General features: G+C 40.4%; 1 protein-coding gene across 4 annotated transcripts in view; it reads right to left on the bottom strand.

Annotated features, from left to right (window-relative positions):
• LOC109926673 (protein unc-13 homolog C-like) overlaps positions 1-19,674 on the bottom strand; it is a 537,669-nt gene that overhangs the window by 143,364 nt on the left and 374,631 nt on the right. For all 4 annotated transcript variants that reach the window (XM_048616076.1, XM_048616075.1, XM_048616074.1 and 1 more), the window contains one exon: positions 4,586-4,719. In XM_048616076.1, the coding sequence (XP_048472033.1) occupies positions 4,586-4,719 (134 nt within the window). The remainder of the gene's footprint in view (positions 1-4,585; positions 4,720-19,674) is intronic.

Genomic DNA, 19,674 nt, shown 5'->3' with positions numbered 1-19,674 from the left:
GGCCTAGACCCTTCTTCAGAAATGGTTTCTGAAGAAGGGTCTAGGCCCGAAACGTCAGCCTTCCTGCTCCTCTGATGCTGCTTGGCCTGCTGTGTTCATCCAGCTCTACACTGTGTTATCTTAGCTTAGGAGTTGGATAGCTTTACTTTCTGATAAGAAGCAAGCAGCCTCGGGGCAGTGTATATTCAGGCACTTACAGCCCTAGAGACTTCAGACCACTATCCCAATGTGTGGGTAGCAAGCACTGGCTTAAACCACAAGATAAAGCTGGAGCTCTTTTTATTTTAAAATATGAGATGTCATCAACGCAATGTAACAAAAATGATACACATATACGTGTATCTTATTTATCACATTATTCTGCTCTGTCATATTTAATTTCAAATAAATTTATTTGAGAGAATTTCTCTCAGCTAATTAAAAAATGCATATTATATCAGTTTGTTAGCCTCAGCATGATGTTTATCAAAACAAATGAGGTAAACTTCAAACTGGGGGCTAATGGAAGATTAGAGCTTGCTGTACAGTATAATGGATATTGGTCCAACTGTGATGAGAAAGCGGTGACTTCAAATCTTTGAGTTACCCTCCAGTCTGAGTTCAATGCCCATATGTTAGTAATGATGAACCCAATGATGACATGTAAATGAGCTGGATTAATAGCTGACTGAAGTGGCCACCTCACCGACCAGGACTAAGCAAAGTGATATTATTACTCTGGCTGCTATCATATCTGATATAAAGGTCTACAAAATGTACAGCACTATTCCCTTTTACAGGCACTAAACGGACACAGAAACATTCAATACGGGGGTGGACAGTATGTCATATTGGAAATGCTTTAGAATAGGCATCCAATACCTAACAGGGTACTGGAACCTTTTTACACATAGATAGGGGTGTAATACTGATTTTGGATGCTTTCCAGAAAATTAACTATATGGAGATCAGCCGGAACTAGGTCTACTGTATTCAGCAGAACCAGATCCTTATCTAGGCAAATTAAGGATCCTTACCAAGAGGATTAGAGACTGCAATTCCTCCTGCTCTGTCACCAAACCCAATAGATACCTATAGGCTTCTTGCAGCGTGAACATGTGAACTGGCACCTATATCACTGCAGAGCTACAGGGAATTTGCTGCTCACAGGTCTGGTTCAACTGAAGCTCGAGAGCCAGTTTTGATTGGCCTACCTGTTCTGGAGTAGGGATTGATATAACTTGTGCCAGTATGCTGGTGCTGTATCATTTCTACTTTCTTGTCTATCATCCAAAGTTATTACTGGAGAATCTCACAAAAGATTCTAGTCTATATTCTATAATAGTCAATTATAAGGAAGAATTCTGTTCATCTTAATAGTTACACAATATTTTTGTTTTCCGATAGAAAAGTAACAGCCAGGGGGACATACTCACTGTTAGTCATTAAGCAGCACAGCAATCCTTCACTCCGCGTTATTTTGATATGTATGCGTAATTTGCTGTATATAATGTTATTTGACTTAGCAGACAGACTGCCTTAGGTGGAATATGGCAGTCCCAAATCACTCATTTGTCTTGCTTGTCATCGAAAGAATAGGAAGCAGGCATTGAGCCAACTGCTGTGGCAGGCTTGGCTATCTGATATTTGAGCCACACTGATCCTCAGTGCTCCAATGTATTTTTAATGATTAACTAGCCAGCTGCGCTCACTAATGGGGCCTAGGGGGATAGACCTGTCGAAAAGCTGACGTTCTTTCTAAACAGCTGTAAATAACTCTGCAAGTCAAATATAAAGGATGTTTCTAGATGAATAAACTTTCCTTTTATGATATGATGCATGCTGATTAAACTCCAGTGGTAATATCAAAAGCACTCAGAGTGGAATTTAGGAAAATCAACACAGATATCACCTGCTGCCTGGAGAGTGGGCAAGAGCTCTGGATACCTCCTTTTGGGATAGGAACACAGGGCAGGAGTAGGCCATTCAGTTCATCAAACCTGCCCCACAGCTGAATGAATAATTCAATGCCTTTTACCCACCCAATCCTCACAACCCTCTATGCTACTGGTGGTCATACTTTAAACACACTCAAAGTCTGAGCTTCCTCAACACACTATGGTAGAAAATTCCAAAGGTTTACAACGCTGTGATTCAAAATATATCTCATCTGAGACCAAAATGACACTCCCTTTACTTTTAGTTTGTGCCCCCGATTCTAGATGTCCAACCAGCTGCAAACTCTTATCCCTTTCTTTGAGATTAACTGTCATTTTTTTTAAAATGTTAGAGAATACAGGCCAAGTCTGTCCAATCTCTCTTCACAAGACAATGCCACCATCCCCAGAACAAGTCTGATAACCCTTCATTGTACTACCTCTATGGCAACAATATGTTTCCAGAGATAAGGAAACCAAAATTGCACACAATACTCCAGATCAGTCTAACCAAGCTCCTACATATTCGAAGCAACTCTTCACTACTCAAGTCCCCTTGCAATAAAGACTTATCCAATAGTTGGTGCACCTGCATGTTAGCCTTCAGTCACTTTTTGACAAGGAAACCTAGGTCCCTTTGTACATCTACACTTCACAACCTCTCACCATTAAAGAAATGCTCAACACATTTGTTCCTCCTACCAAAGTCGATAACCTCACAGCAGGCCTTCTCCAGGGTAACAGATCCTGGGGCTGGAAGTGAGTTGGAGGAGGTGATGGCCTAGTGGTATTATCGCTGAACTGTTATTCCAGAGGCCCAGATAATGTTCTGGGGACCCGGGTTTGAATCCCACCCCAGCAGATGGTGGAATTTGAATTCAACATAAATATGGAATTAAGAATCTAATGATGACCGTGAATCCATTGTCAATTGTTGGAAAAACCCATCTGGTTCACTAATGTCTTTAGGGAAGGAAACTGCCATTCTTACCCGGTCTGGCCTACACTGACTCCAGACCCACAGCAATGTGGTTGACTCTTAACTGCCCTCTGGGCAATTAGGGATGGGCAATAAATGCTGCCTAACCAGCGACACCTTCATCCCGTGAATGAATAAAGAAAAAAAAAGTCCCAACCATCGAGAGTTGCTGTTCAAGTAGAAGCATTGCTCAGCAGCATCACCTGTGGAAGCTGTGGGTAGTACAACAACTTGAGGTCAGCGCATGCTGAGGAACCCAAGTCATAGCTAAGTGATGGCAGGAAGGGAGGTTGTCACGTCATTAGGCGGAAGGGCCAAGACTTGGCAGTTAATTCTGGGGGGAGGCCTTAGTGCCTGACAATGAAAGATCCCCCTGGACATTTGCAAGGAAATGCAGCTGTCCCACACAGAAGAGTATGACTATATCAGGCTGTACCCTGACCACGCTGTGGGACAGTTCTCCCAGTCTCAGCACAAGCCCCCAGTTGTTGGTAAGGAGGACTTTGCAGGGTTAACGTTCCCTCTGTTATTCACCATCACATTGGCTGCAATGCAACAATAAAGCCACACCAAATAAAATCTTCCTGAGGACATTTACAACTAGCAAAAGCATAAAATATTTTATTTGAAATCACAAACTGCGCCCAGTTCTTTATTCTAAAGAAAGCAGGATTGATATAACATTATAATTATCAGCCTAATTCACAAATATGACAAACACCTTTAGCACTTCAGATTACTACAATTTACTGAGTTTATAGCATTCCTTTCCTACTGAAAGGTTTGAGTACTGTGTAACTGGCAGTCTGTGACACAGATATTCTGATGAATATCAAAACAAGATAGCTTAAACCTTTGTGGCAAAATCATCCAAAATCCTCATTATAGTTTTCTCATCTGGAGTATAAACAGTGCAGTTGTAATTTTAATGGCAACTACACCAATGTGTGACTCTGAACCAATATTAACTGCCTGGTTAAATTTGCGTCTTACTGGCCAAGAATTGCCCGTTTATGAATTACATTATTTTTGTGTCTGAAGTGTGGAACTCCATTTCAGAGAAAAAGGATTGAAGATTCTGAGCTAATTCTGGCACCAGTTGGATTTGTGCAATCAGCTCTCAGCTCTTGTATATTTAATAACATCCTGCATCTTACAATGACTTGTTATCGTAGAATAACGGTGCAAAAAAAGGCCATGACTCAAGGGTTCAATTCCTAAGTAGCTAGTGGCCTGTTTGAAGGATTAACAGAAGTTAGAAGCGATGGAACTGATATGTTTTTATCCATGAATTCTCTCATTGGGCTGGGAAGGTGGAAGCTTTTCTCTGTTTGCTCTCTACAATTAAGTCAGGAACAACAAATAGCTAATTTTATAAATATTCTCCCTAATAAAATTTTGATTTCAGAAAGCAACCAAATGGAATCCAAGTATTTCTGCTCAGCAACCATTCCCTGTTATCAATTTTATAGCATCCTTTTATTCAGTTGCAGTTGTAATGTATATGCTGAATTGAAGAAACAAAACTGCACCACTGTGAAATTATTTGTAATCTTTAGCCTTGACATTGATCTCATTCTGGTACTTTACTGGCAACAAGAATTTGAGGTTTGATCACACTTCAAAGTCAATTTCTTGTTTATCCTTTGAATGTGTATCTGAAACACACTTAAAGTCTGACTTTACTTACTGGTTTAGGACAGGGGTATAGGCTGTCTTATCCTCGTCTATGCACGACACCATCAGTGTAATCAGTTTAGGCCAGAAATCTAAGTTTTTGATGGTTGGTCCCTGGTCGTCACGTGGAATTTCTTGCTTTTTACTCTGTTAAGATAAAAATACTCATTAGCTCATAAGCAAAATGCAATATTGAAGGAAATACAGTAATGCATCTTTATAGCCAATGTTCAGATGTCTTTATTATGGTATGCAGCTCAAAACCACAACTGAGATAAGTTAAAGTGTAGTTAAAAAGAAATAATATATTGGTTAAAAATACTCAGCAGGATTATCAATGCAACCCCACCTATAACATCTCAAGACATCAAGGGATGGTGTAACATGTGTCCAAGTCTTTTATTAATTTATTCTTCAGATATGAGCATCAATGGGAAAGCGGGTGTTTATTGTCTATCCCTAATTGCCCTTGAGAAGGTGGTGGTGAGCTGCTTACAGTTGAGTGGTTTGCTGGGCCATTTTGAAGGAGAGTTAAGGGGTCACACCAGAGAATCGATGGTAGATTTTCTCACCGAAAGATGAGACCAATGGGTTTTTTAAAACAATCCTACAGTTTCATGATTACTGTTACCGAGACTAGTTTTCAACTGAAGATTTATTAATTAATTGAGTTTAAATTCCTTCAGAATTTCACGTCCCTGGAGCATTAGTCCAAGTCTCTGGATTACGAGTCCAGCAACATTATCTTTGTACTATCATCCCATTGTGCTGTGTCCTATTTACAAAGTTAGTTCATTGCTCCAAATGTATTAATCGAAACTTGCTGGGAAAGCCATAAATTCATGAGGGCTGGTTGCCTATAATCAACAGCATACAAATGGCTACTAGTGCCTCAGGGAAGAAACACCTACAAGGAGGGGCAAAGAGAATGGAATCCAAGCAAAATCTGTATTCAGATGTAGGAGTTGAACATTTGGTAAAATCTAACTGTTTTTGGCTGTTCAAATTTACTTTCTAAAACATTTTTACCTCTTTACTCTTCTGTTCTACAGCTCATTTTCATTCCAACATTGATTGAACTGCAAAAATATTTAGGAATTACATTGCTGAGCTTCTGTACAATGCACAATTTGCAAAGAAACCAACTGGGAAATCCAGTTTGAGTTCACTAATACACAACGTGGAGATCTGGATGCTGAATTTCTTTCTGACAAAGGGTCAGGCAATCTGCACATATATATCTTAATTGATCCATGGCAAAGAACTGTGCCTGTAGCACTGCGCAGAAGTGTCAGCCTTCCCTCCCAAGGCAGAATTTTCTGTTATAATTCTACCTAATAGCTGTTCAATGATGAAAATCATCACCATGAAGGGAACCAGAGCTCAGTATCAAACAGCCTGGGAATTTGAACCTGCAGCCCTGCAGTCATAAGCAAGCATTTGCAAGTCCAAGCTACTGAAGTCCTGTATCGTTTAACTGGCACGATCAACGTCTATTGTGAGATTTGATAAGTTACAATCCATGTGGCCAGCTGTACTGCCAGCCATTAATAATTACAGTTTAAACCTATCTACCTTCTTTCTGTTGGTAATCCTCAACACTTCATTACTCCTTGTAAAGCCAAGAGTCATTTTTAATTCCATCTATAAGGTGGAATTGTTATGACTGCAAAAATTTCTACTTGTGCATTTCAATCGCTTACAACAATTGAACTTCTATTGGAATATTTTATAATTGAAACGTGGCAGAAAAGTCAACGCATAAAAAATGCTCAGCCCTGTAGCGCCTCCTGTGCTCTCGACCAGAAAGCACAGTTTAGTGGAAATGCAGAACAGCAAGTTTCCATCCCTAATATATGACAGACATTTCTCAGGGTGGGAGAGAGGGAGAGGGGTACAGGAAGATCTTGCTTGAAACATTGGACAACTTCATTAAAATATGTAAATACCATATTGTGTCACGTAGAATATCCTTTTTACACTTACTGTATGCCATGTAAACCAAATCAACATATTTTAAAAAGGACAATCCAAGATTTCTTTGTGCTGAGCAGTACAAGATTGCATTGATAAGAAAGATTTTTGAAGCAGGTTTCAGGTCACTTGGCTTGTATTTCAATATTTTCACCAGGCACTTGCATTCTCCTATGTTTAGTTTTACTTTAATTTTACTTCCCTGCACCATCCATACGGGGATGAGGCTGTGGCTTTAAGAAGTCTATTTTGTCCTGGCTTCGTTTAAGAGAGAGATTGAATGAGAGGTTCCAAACAGTCTGTGCTAACGTAAACATCTTGTGGGGCCTTTTTTTAAAAGTTGGAACAATAGAAGCAACCTGGCTGGGTGTGGCCAGCTCTCACAGACCAGGATTTCTATTTTTTTGTTTTTCGCTTTAAAAACCAGCAGAAGCTTCTGGAGTTTTGAGAAAATAGAAGCAATTCTTTCCTCTCTCTCCATTACAGCTGGAAGCTGGGGTTTCTTTTCCTACTGCAGGTATTACAAGTGAAAAAATATGATTTCTGAATTTGCCCTTTTGCCAAGTGGTGTGTGTATGGAATGTTAATTAGTAATAGTTATTATATCCATTCTTTTGTTAAGTATTCTAATAGAGTTAAGTTATTCTAAGTTCTTATGTTGTATTTTAGCTACAGTGTTTGAATAAATTGTGTTTTGCTCAATGTCTAGTAGTCTGATCAGTTGAATTTGCATTTACATCTGCCTTTAAAATAAGAAAAAAAATAGGGTCTAGGCTACCTTCTTGAAATATTTTGAGGGAGTCTAGTCTGAGTCACAACAATACCCACAATCATGGGCTTCCAATTGGAACTCCACTATCTGAGGGATTAGGAAGACCTACTAAAGGAACAGCAAGTCCAGTTGCATGTTATGAATTAACACCAAGCTACCAGTACTGTCTACCCTATATCTACAGCCAGCTGTGACCATATCTCACTTGGGCAATTAATTAGTACTGCTGGAGGCTCTAGCTCTCCAGGTAATTAATGACAGAAAAAAAACAATGGTGCGCATATTCATGAAAATTCAATTCAAATTTATATGTGATGTTTCTTCAAAAAGAGCAGAAACATAATGTGACATGTTTATGGGATATTGCACAAGAAAGGTGACCATCAGGAAGCAAAGTCTGATTGGCTAAACAAGCAAAAATCCACCTTTGCCAAATCTACTCAGCACTGTGTTATGATTGAAAACTTATTTAATAGATCACAGTTTATTTTTTCTTTGATTTTAATGAGGTAGCTTTTCAGTGAAATACAACATGCAACATTGCAGATTTGATATTAACAATAAAACAGAAGCTTTTTATCTTAAATAAAAGATAAAATAGAACAGGCTAAACTACTTTATGTAACACACAACATTGAAACACACAGCAAAATACAATCCTAATAATCCCACAAACCCTTCTTTACAGTACACACTCCACAGAGAATTCCCTTCTATTTCATACTTAAAAGGTACACTTCACTTGTAGCTTCCATGTCCATCTTCAGAATCTGACAGCCTCTTTCTGCAGCCTTCATACAATGTAGCTCAGACTTTCTCAGCTTAAAATAATCCCTTCATGGTTTTAAGCAATCACCTTTTGTCTTTTCCCTACACAGTCCTAAAGCTATCCACTTCCCCTTCATAAGAAAAAAATGTTTTACACATCCTGCTTCAGTCAAGATTTCTGCAAACACCAACCCCCCAAACTGAAACTGAATAGCATTTCATCCAGACTATGGGTGTTTCCCCTAAATCTCCCTAAAATTCCATAATCTTCTATCTGAAAACCTAATACACTTTATTGTTCACTTGTAAAGTGTTCCACTGTAAACTAATCCTCATTACTCTCAAGAAAGTTGTTCTCTACTGTGGTGTTTTAAAACAAATCACTATGGTTTCAGAAATACTTGTAAGTTAATCAATAAAATCCTTCAGATACACAGAAAACCCATATGCCACTTGTTCAAAATTCAAAAATCCAAAATGCACAATGCTCATAAATGTCACAACTTATATCACGACAGTTAAGGGAATTGTCTTCACATGGCTCAAGCCCTGTAGAAAACAAAAGACAGAATAGCACCATGGGCTGTAAGGACACCTACTGTCAGTATGGCACAGCAGAAAAAGAACCTGTCAACCACAGCCTCAAGTCATCCTCAAGGTGTTCTTATCTCTAGTGTTTGGTGATCATTCATTAATCCTGTGCCTCTCTGGTTTGCGTGAGCACTGGTTTGTGGGCTAAGATGTCTTTATAAAGGCTTGTATATTTTTACATTCATCCCTTTAAACACCCAAACTATGTTCTTCTCCCACAACTAGTATGCTCCCTACACTTGCTGGAAGTGGGACTAGTGTAGATCTAATGTACTTTTTGGTGATACAGACTTGATGGGCAGAAGGTCTTCTTCTGTACTGTCTGATTCTACCTGGGTCACCGAAGAACTATGCAAATGGGCCTGCCCATTTTGTGCCAATAGCATATTACCACTGGGACTGTACAGCATTAGTTTTTAAACTTTCATTTATTTACTAACATCTGCCAGATGTTCCTGTATATTAAAATGAAGAGCTCGTAGTCTCCCCTGATATTTAAAGGCAAAATTTTAGGTTTTGAGCTGGGACTTAATCATCAGGATCAGATGGAGATCACAACCCCGCACTGTGTAGGGAATAGTCTCTGACGGTGATTTTCCCAGTTGGTGGTCAGAGGTGAGGTTGGTCATTCAATTAAAGACAGCAGGTATGCTCACGAACCTGGAAAAGCAATGGGAGGCCCACTTAGTACAAGTGTTGGAGATGAAATGTGGATTTAACAGCTACACCAGAATTTTGGAAAGGGAAACCTTCCACATGGTGGCCAATGGCCAGAAATGTGGGCAGCGCTTCAGTAGAGTTACTGGACATCATGTCTGCCACTGGGCAGCCACTTTTAGACAAATGATCAAGTTCTCAGTGATTGGGGTCTTTACAGGTCTTTAAAAAGCCTTTGTTGGGCTACTCACCACTTGCATAGGAGGGTCTAAACCTGATGCATGCACATTTCCTGCAAGATGACCTGGGTTCAGGATGGGACCATCAAGCTGGCAAATTTGTCAGCCATGTTTACTACTACATTTGCACCCATTACAACCTAAAGCCATGCCCCAAGAAACATGCCTCTGAAGAAACTTCCCTTCAAAAGGAACTGAGACCTATTAAAAACATCACCCATACTCGGCTCAGTGCGAATATATTCTGTAAAGGATGCGGACTGTTAACTTTATTCTGGAGGAGCTAAAAATAAGTAATATGATTAAAAATGCAGTACATATTTTGACAAATTCTAGTTTACCAAATAGCTCCGTGTATGTCATAATTACTGTGAATTCTTAAAATGTTGTCAGTTACTGAAATCAGGCAGTTATTATGTACCAGCTTTGAATGCAATGTAAATATGCGTAAATCAACCTGAATAATAATTATTCATGAGGGAATGTTTGGGAGTGCTCAAGAGTAATTAATTTATGATAAATCTACATTTGGGAAAAATTACTCACATTAAGTCACCCAAGGGCGTAGTACCATCCGTCACCTTTAGGGGCAATTGATATTTCATTGCATAATTCCTTAGACCAGATGAGTTTCTACAGTAATGGTTTGAGGCTAAGGATTCTTGCACATATCATATTGCAGACAAAACACACACAGATTCTGATCGTGTAAATACAGAATGTATACTTTATGTTTGACAGTTGTTATGGATACAAACTGCTCAAAAACATTGAATGACCAACGTGTTCTTGCAGTTTCATCTATAACTGAAATACATCAAAATCCTTTCTGAGGCTAAGAGTTGAGGCAGGCATGTTAGATTTTGACAGACTCACCACTCCCAATGCCAAGATAATTCGACTGAACCAGCTCATTAACAGCTGACAAGTGAACTTTGGCAAGTATCTCAGACTATCGCAGGCCTGGCCAGTGGCTTCAAGAAGGACAGGGGTGTGTGTGTGTGTGTGAGATGGGGCTGAGGGAAGAGGGATGACTTTTAGAGTCCATCCACTTACCTCCCATTGAGGCCAGATGGTGGCAAGTGAATGCCCTCCCTTTTCCTCACAGCTCGCCCCCCCCACAGCTAGGTTGCCCTGGTTACAAATTTGGGAATGCAGCCACTTTTGTCACTGGCTACAGAAAGCGGGTAAACAGGGCAAATTGAGGCCCTTAATAGACCATGTCAGGTCATCAGTTGGTGGTGGATTGAGGAAGTCCCAAATGCACATTCTCATCCAGAACGTAATTGGTGAGGCGATGTGAAGGGGTCAAGTATGGCACAGGGACAACGTGCCCAATTATTTTGCCATCCCAGCACCTCACTTGCCATCTCCCAGGAGGGGAAAGTTCTGATCATAGACCAGTATAAAATTAATATTCAGTTTCAGCATTAACATTATGTGAATAGTTATCACTGATATAATTCAGACAAGAAGTGAACATGAATAATTTTAATAAGCATTATGTAATTCCAAGGAGTTTTGTTTTAAACAGTAGCTGTAAGAGTGGGTAAGATATAAGAAAAATTTAAAATTTTGTTTTAACTATCTAGTTCATAGTACATGTGCTATCTTTTATATTTTAGGTTTTCGGGTATCTGCTCCACAAAAAGTTGACGTCATGTTACTTTTGAAGGTTAACAGCTAAGAAAGGGAGGATGAAAAACTAGCCAACAAGCTTGTTGAGCTGTAAAGCTGGTAGATGTGCTGTCTACACTGCTTGCAGAGATGTTTTATTTGGGATTTAGAGCTAAATTATACTAAAAGTAAATTCTGGAAGGTAATAAAACCCACTTACTTCATCAAACCAAATAACATATTGTAAATGAAGGATGGTAAATCATAAAAGTTCAGATGGTGGACAATCTAAGGAGGCTACATCATCATGGAGATGAGTGCAGCTCAAGACGTTTCTCTGGTTTCAGTTTTTCTGGGTGTGTTTAATTGGATAGAGATTATTTTTGATGTTTCAATTCAACCTTGGAACTTAACCACTTACTTTGCTATCCTTGCTTCTTCCACACATTTTATTCTTTAAATGATTTTGGTTGATCAAGCCAGATCATAAAGATCCGCCTCATTCAGTTTTCTCTGAACTGAGAAAATTATAATTTGGTAGTTTTGATTGGGATTGAAAGGATTTACATTTTCATGTTCCAGCCACATACCCCTTAGTTCACTGCTTTAATCTTTTAATATGGAATCAAAAGCAGGATTATACTTACACCTAAGTAACCACATATATTTATTAGTAAAACGGCTACAGACCATCTGACTCCTTTCCTGCACCATGGGCTACTGCAAAAGTAGTTCTGATGGAACGGAACTTTGAAATGACTCAAGATAATCATAGATTCAATGAAATTTTCAGACAGGCCATTCAATCCACTGTGACCACTCAGGGCTACACGTAGCTATGCAGTCAAATCCTACTTTCCAGCTCGTGGTTCACAGCCTTGCAGGTCATAGCACTTTAGCTGAACGTTCAAGTATCTCTTCAAACATTACAAGGGCTCCTGCCTTGACCTCAGCAACAGGGAAACTAGGAGGAGTAGGCCATTCAGCCCTTGAAGCCTGCTGTGTCATTCTATATGGTTAGGGCTGATCATCCAACTCAGAACCCTGTTCCTGCTTTCTCCCCATACCCTTTGACTTTTTTTGTTCTAAGAACTATATCTAATACCTTCTTGAAAATATTCAATGTTTTGGCCTCAATCACTTTCTGCGGCAGAGAATTCACAGGCTCACCACTCTCTGGGTGAAGATATTTCTCCTCATATCAGTCCTTAATGGTCTGTCCCGTACCCTTACACCGTGACTCCTGGTTCTGGACTCCCTGGTTGTCACGATCATCCTTCCTGTGTTCACAAGTCTAATCTTGTTAGAATTTCACATGTTCTTATGAGATCCCTTGAGATTCCTACAACCATCCTTTTGGGCAGAGAGTTCCAGACCTGCAATATTCCATCGCTGAAAATATTCCCAAATTCCCTTTCAACTACTTATCCCTTACCCTGCTATGATCGCTGGTTTGGAGCCCTCAATCAAGAAGAATCAGGCGTTTCTATTATATCCAGAACTTTCTAATTTTATACAGTTCAATAGGTCTCCACTAGCCTCCAATCTGAGGTGATCTACTCTTTCCTCATAATAGAAATTCTCCAGTCTGGGTACAACTCATAATTCTACTCTGTAGCTTCTCTCGTGTAGTTATTCACATTTCCACAGTGGGGTGACCAAAAATTTAACATTAACTTTCAATGATCATGTAAAACAGGTGATAATGGATCAACCATCTGTTCTGCACTCACCCCAATTTCCTACATTAAAGCTGCCCACAATCAACAGACGTGGACCAAATTTTCGGAGACCATGTGCCAGTGTTAGAAATTTTATCAAAAGATCCCATGCAATGTAGCACAATTCTTCACTAACTCATTCTTGGTGTGTAACATAGAGCTGTCAAAAATACTTTGGTATGCATTTTTGTAAGGCTTGGCTCATAAATGGATCTACGCAATGCATTATTGCTGTACAAAACATGTATCACTTGAACACAGTATGTCTTTGAGCATTTGGAGGTATTAGGAAATCTAAATATGTCAAAACATTGGGATATGCCTTTGACCATTTGATATGATCTAACATATAATTTTGAATGGAGAACAGACTGACCTGCATTGCCATAAAATGTATTACAGATACACGAGGATAATGAAGCTCATCACAGCTCAGTATGTCTTATGATGGAGACTGAAATTTGTAAATTAAATACTTGACACGTCTATTTTAGGATCTTCCACTTTGGCTTGCTTCCACTCTTCCAATATTTAAGAAAACAGCGTCATCTTCTAAAAGCATGACAGTCATTTTCCACTCTCAGCTAGTAACATGAAGGAAGGACTTTTTTTTAAGCAATCTGACAGTTCTCAGCTGGATTTACAATCTGGTCCACATTCTAAATTTTTATCTTGCGAACAGTCCATCTGGAGATGATATCAGATCCTCAGAAGTTTCTTAAACTGACTCACATTTAAGACTAACAAAGCAACATTGTTCAGGTATCAATAGAATAAATATTATCTCCTGGGATGTAAAGATGGATTATCATTTGAAGGATATACAACAGAGAAATGTATTCTACCCAACTAGTCCTTCTTACGCTTTGTATAAATTTGTCATAAAAATAGCTCCTTTTCCACCACACACCAAAAAAATTACAGTAACCATAAAATAGATTGATTGCGAGAATATATTGGTAAATTGGTGCCTTTCAATTAACCCTCATATTTCAAATCACAGAATTAGTGTTTGAAAAAAATTATGAAGCTTCTGGAGTAGAGTTTCTGCCTTGGGTACAATTATTGATTCTAGCACAAACTGTGTCCATTTCAGTAAATCCCACAAATTTCTGCACAATTGTATTTGCATTTCATTGAATGCCCTGGACGATAACACTTGAAGACTGTTTTAAAACGTAATCTTAAAAAAAATTAACAATATTTCTTGATATATATCAGAGTGGTAAATTCATAAAGCTTTATTAATACGGCTCAAAGTGGACATATTGCAGGAAATAATTGTTTTAAGTTGTTACATCAATAAACTACTTGTGAGCAGTTTTGAAAATTACTTTGAAAATACACAAAACTGCCTTTAGTTTGCTTGAGCTGCAGTACTCAGTGCCTTTCCAAACTTTCTTTAAAACATTTCAAAACATACTTCATGTCCCTCTGTTTAAATTTTCCACTTTTAATATTGCCACTTTGTCAATGTCACAAGTCAAAAATCACAAATCCCAAGACACCAGGTTATAGTCCAATGCGTTTATTTGACATCACATGCTTTTGGAGCGCTGCTCCTTTGTCAGGTGCAGTGAGCGAGGGCACACAGACACAGAGTTTATAGGCAGAGAGATCAAAGGATCATACAACTGGTGTGAGTGAGATAAACAAACATAAAATGGTTGATGGAGAACTCTGTTAGAAAGGAGACACAAGTTTTGATTGATTAAGATTCAAATTCCAGAATCTGTTTCAAGTCACTGCCCTGAGATAATTAAAGGTTTTATTAGTGTCTGCCTAACTTTCCAAACTTCAATCAGGCAGCGATACAAAAGGTGACATCTCAGGTCAGCCGCTGAATTGTAGGTGTGAGGCCTCGGTCAGAATCTGTCTCCAAGTTTTAGCCTGGAATCAGGCTGGTTTTATTCCGAAAGCAGGAATTTATAAAATGCCACACTGACTGACTGTGACTACAAATTGTGTGTTTTTTGAACCAATTAGAATGTATCTGCAAATGGACAAATATCCTGGATGTGTGTGTGTGTGTGAGAGAGAGAGAGTGAGTGAGAGAGAGAGAGAGAGAGAGAGAGAGAGAGAGAGAGACAGTGAGAGTGAGTGTGTGTGACAGAGGTGATGCTGCCAAAACAGGACAGTAAGGAAGATTTTACAGACACAGAACAGCATGGTGGGGTCACCTGCAGCGCGACATAGAACAGCCATGGGGACGAAATTTGCACCCCAATATGCCAACATTTTCTGCACAAGTTTGAGCAAAACGTCTTTGCTGCACAGGACCTCCAACCAACACTATACACCAGAAACATTGACGACATTTTCTTCCTTTGGACTCATGGTGAGAAATCACTGAAACAACTACACAGTGATATCAACAAGTTTCATCCCACCATCAGACTCACCATGGACTATTCATCAGAATCAGTCTCTTTCTTGGACACACTCTTGAAGACGCAATTCACAAAATGGCAGACGTTGCCAAGCATCTCCATCAGGGATGGACATCTCTGTACCTCACTCTACCACAAGCCCACGGATAACCTCACGATGCTGCACTTCTCTAGCTCCCACCCTAAACATATTAAAAAAGCCATCCCCTACGGACAAGCCTTGCACATACACAGGAACTGTTCAGATGAGCAGGAATGCAACAGACACCTGAACGTATTGAAGGTCACTCTCATAAGAATGGGATATGATGCTCAACTCATCGATCGCCAGTTCCGAAGTGCCTCAGTGAAAAACTGCAACATCCTCCTCAGAAGACAGGCATGGGATACAACTGATAGAGTACCCTTCCGTCATCCAGTACCTCCCCGGAGCAGAGAAACTATGCCATGTTCTTCACAGCCTTCAACATGCCATCGAAAATGATGAGCACCTTGCCAACGTCTTCCCTACACCTCCACTTCTCGCCTTCAAACAACTGCCAAACCTTAAACAGATAATTGTTCACAGCAAACTAGCCAGCCTTCAGGACAACATCGACCACAACACCACGCAACCCTGTCATGGCAACCTCTGCAAGACATGTCAGATCATCGACATGGACACCACCATCACACGTGGGAACACCACCTACCACACACATGGCAGATACTCATGTGACTCGGCCAACGTTGTCTATCTCATATGCTGCAGGCAAGGGATGCCCCGAGGCCTGGTATATTGGCGAGACCATGCAGAGGCTACAAAAACAGATGAATGGACACCACGCAACAATCGCCAGACAGGAACGTTCCCTCCTAGTTGGGGAACACTTCAGCGGTCAAGGGTATTCAGTCTCGAAGGCAGACTTTGAGATACACAACAACACAGAATCGCCGAGCAGAAACTGATAGCCAAGTTCTGTACCCATGAAGACAGCCTCAACTGTGATCTTGAGTTCATGTCGTGCTACAGGTGACCCCATCACACTGCTCTGTATCTGTAAAATCTTCCTTACTGCCCTGTTTTGGCAGCATCACCTCTCTCTCTCACACACACACACATATATAAATCTATACAGTGAATCATTTCATCCAAGACGTTTGTCCATTTGCAGATACATTCTAATTTGTTCAAAAAATAATAAAATATAATAAATAAAATAATAATATTAATATTAATAATAATAAAAATATAATAATAATAATAAAATATAAATTCCTGCTTTCGGAATAAAACCAGCCTGATTCCAGGCTAAAACTTGGAGACAGATTTTGAACAAGGCCTCACACCTACAATTGACCTGAGATGTCACCTTTTGTATCGCTGCCTGATTGAAGTTTGGAAAGTTAGGCAGACACTGATAAAACCTTTAATTATCTCAGGGCAGTGACTTGAAACAGATTCTGGGATTTGCACCTTAATCAATCGAAACTTGCGTCTCTTTTCTAACAGAGTTCTTCAGCAGCCATTTAATGTTTGTTCACTCCACTCACACCAGGTGTATGATCCTTTGATCTCTCTGCCTATAAACTCTGTGTCTGTGTGCCCTCTCTCACTGCACCTGACAAAGGAGCAGCGCTCCAAAAGCTTGCAATTTCAAATGAACCCATTGGACTATAACCTGGTGTCATGTGATCCAACACCGGCACCTCCACATCTTGTCAAAGTTGCTGTGTCCAATTCCTGGAAACTCTTCCTTAACAGCTCAACAGTCTAATCTTCACCATATGGATTGCAGCGCCCATGAAGTAAATTTACTATCAACTTCCTCAAGGGGTCATGAGGGATTGAGATATTGCCAGCAATGCTCCATTCTCTGAAAGAAAAAATAGTTTTGAAGCCTTCTCAAAGGCCTCATGGCTGTGGCGAGATTTGAGCGTGAAACTGCTTTTAGCCTAATAATTTTTAAAACTGGCTGCACTGGGTGGGATGCTCTTCGGAGGGTCAGTGCAGACCCGATGGGCCAAATAACCTCTTTCTACACTGTCGGGATTCTATGGCATTTTCAGCAGATCAAAGAGAGCCAGTGTGTGATTTGTCAAGGTTAAGTGTGCCTGACCAACTGATCAAATTGAATGAGCGATGTAGTGATCAGGGAACTTCTATTGGTGTTATTTATTTGTAGGTCTAGACAGAGTCCCTCAACAGAAACTATTTATTAAGTGTCAAGTGAAGTTTGAAGCAAGTTATCGACATGCTGAGCTAACTGTATGACAACCATCAGGCACAGAGTGGGGCTACTGGCCAGGTACTTCAATGGGTTGGTTAGATGTGATAGTGAGGTTGCATTCTCTTCATGGAGAGGGGAATCGGGAATTTTCTTGAAATTGTGATCCTGCCTCCCTCTCAGCTATAAACGTTCCCTCTGAGCTGCAGAACTACTATGCAGTGCTGAGGGTCCATGCTGAGACACTAATTTCTGATTTCAGAAGTTGCTTCTGCGAATGGACCTCGGAGGTCTATGCAGAAAGAAAAAAGTAAGAGGGATCGAAGTTGAAAGTGCGAGAAGGTGGGGTTTTCCTATTACAGAGGTCGGGATAGTCAAGATGGAGGCAAACTGATGACCTGCCGACCATGTTAAAAACTGCAACACCGTTCAGAGGGAAATTGATCCAGCTCTTCAGATCAGTGTTAAGGCGTTCTAACCTTCACTCCCCCTTAAAGCCTTCCCCATTTTCACCTACACCACTCCTTCAAAATCTAAAGATTAAAGCCAGACCCTTTAGGAGTGAGTTTAAGAAGGGTGTTAAAAGTTTGGAATTCCCTTCTGCAAAAGGCAATCAATATTACATCAATTAACAATTTTAAATCTGAGTTGGGTTTATTAGCCTAAGGTGTGAAGGGGTAGAAGGAAAATGCAGTTATTTATATCGAGGTCAGTGATCAGTGATAATCTCAGTGTTTGGTAAATCAGGCTCAAGGAGCTAAATGGTCTACTCCCTGCTCCTGAGTTCCAATTTGATTCTGTAACTCACACACTTGGCAGCTGGGAAATTGTAACTGCAAAAAACAGTTGCTGATATTGGGGACTTTGCTTTTTTATTCATTAACATGATTAGGGCATCACTGACCAGGCCAACACATATTGCCCATCTCTAATTGCCCAGAGGGCAATTTGCGATCTCTAAAGGACATTCGTGAACCAGATGGACTTTTCTGATGATTGACAATGGATTCATGGTCATCACTAAATTTTTAATTCCAGATTTTTATTGAATTCAAATGCCACCATCTAGCATGGCAGGATTTGAACCCAGGTCCTCAGAACATTATTTGGGTCTCTGGATTAACAGCCCAGTGATAATACCATTAGGCTGTGCCTTGCTTTTGCAACATTTGCTTTTCTTTGTACACAGGCACTCGAATGCAATGGGGGTGAGGAAGGTGGATCCTCACTGTGTTGGTGAATGCCCATTTCCAGCAGCGCTGAGGATAACTGTGCCCTGGAACCTGAGGCCAGTTCTGCTGCAGTGAGAGGTTCTGAGAAAGGGAAGCCTTCATGGAGATGGAACCAGTAAACATTTCGAGGCTGCAGCAACATCAGTTTGGGTTGCCAGTTACTAGGACTTGGAACACTTTGGAGTGATCTAAACTGAGAAACACAAGCAAGTGGGGGAAGACGTCAGCCTGGGGAAGGATAGCTGGCAATAGCACACCACTCCATTCACAAGTGTAAGTGCATATTTCCAGCAACACAAGTGGGTGTGATTTGGAGTCCACCCCAGCAACAGGAAAGATAGAGCCAAGAGTCAGGCGGCACGCTGGCTCTGGCGGGACTCTGCCATTTTGCTGCTTCTGCCCCAATTATGACCGCGACAAGAAGGAGCATGGGAGGTCTTCCAACTGTGCCGCCATGTGAGGCCAATAATTAGGTGATTAAATAGGCATGCTGCAGTGTTCCAGCAAGTCTCACTGCAAGCTCAAAGAACAACATCTCAGTTTCTGCTTGGGGACCCTGCAGCTTCTAGGACTCATCGTCAAGTTCAATAAATTTACAGCCTGATTCCATCCTTCTATGTCTCTTTTTTAAAACAAACCCCATACCCAGTCCTGTCATAACCCAGGTTATTTTTAACAGTCACCCATTCTCACTCACTCCTATCACATTACATGGTTTGCTTTCAGCATAGCCCTGAGCATTCTCTGCTACCCTCAGCTCTCATTATCACTTATTCAGCTTCTCCTCTGTCCTAACAACGTGTAGAGCTGGATGAACACAGCAGGCCAAGCAGCATCAGAGGAGCAGGAAAGCTGACGTTTCGGGCCTAGACCCTTCTTCAGAAAGAGGGGTGGCACGGTGGCTTAGTGGTTAGCACTGCTGCCTCACAGTGCC

Source organism: Rhincodon typus, chromosome 33, assembly GCF_021869965.1.
Source record: "Rhincodon typus isolate 14 chromosome 33, sRhiTyp1.1, whole genome shotgun sequence".
NCBI classification, from domain to species: domain Eukaryota; kingdom Metazoa; phylum Chordata; class Chondrichthyes; order Orectolobiformes; family Rhincodontidae; genus Rhincodon; species Rhincodon typus.
Note: the sequence above shows the minus strand (reverse complement) of the source record. Positions and strands in the feature narration are given on the sequence as shown.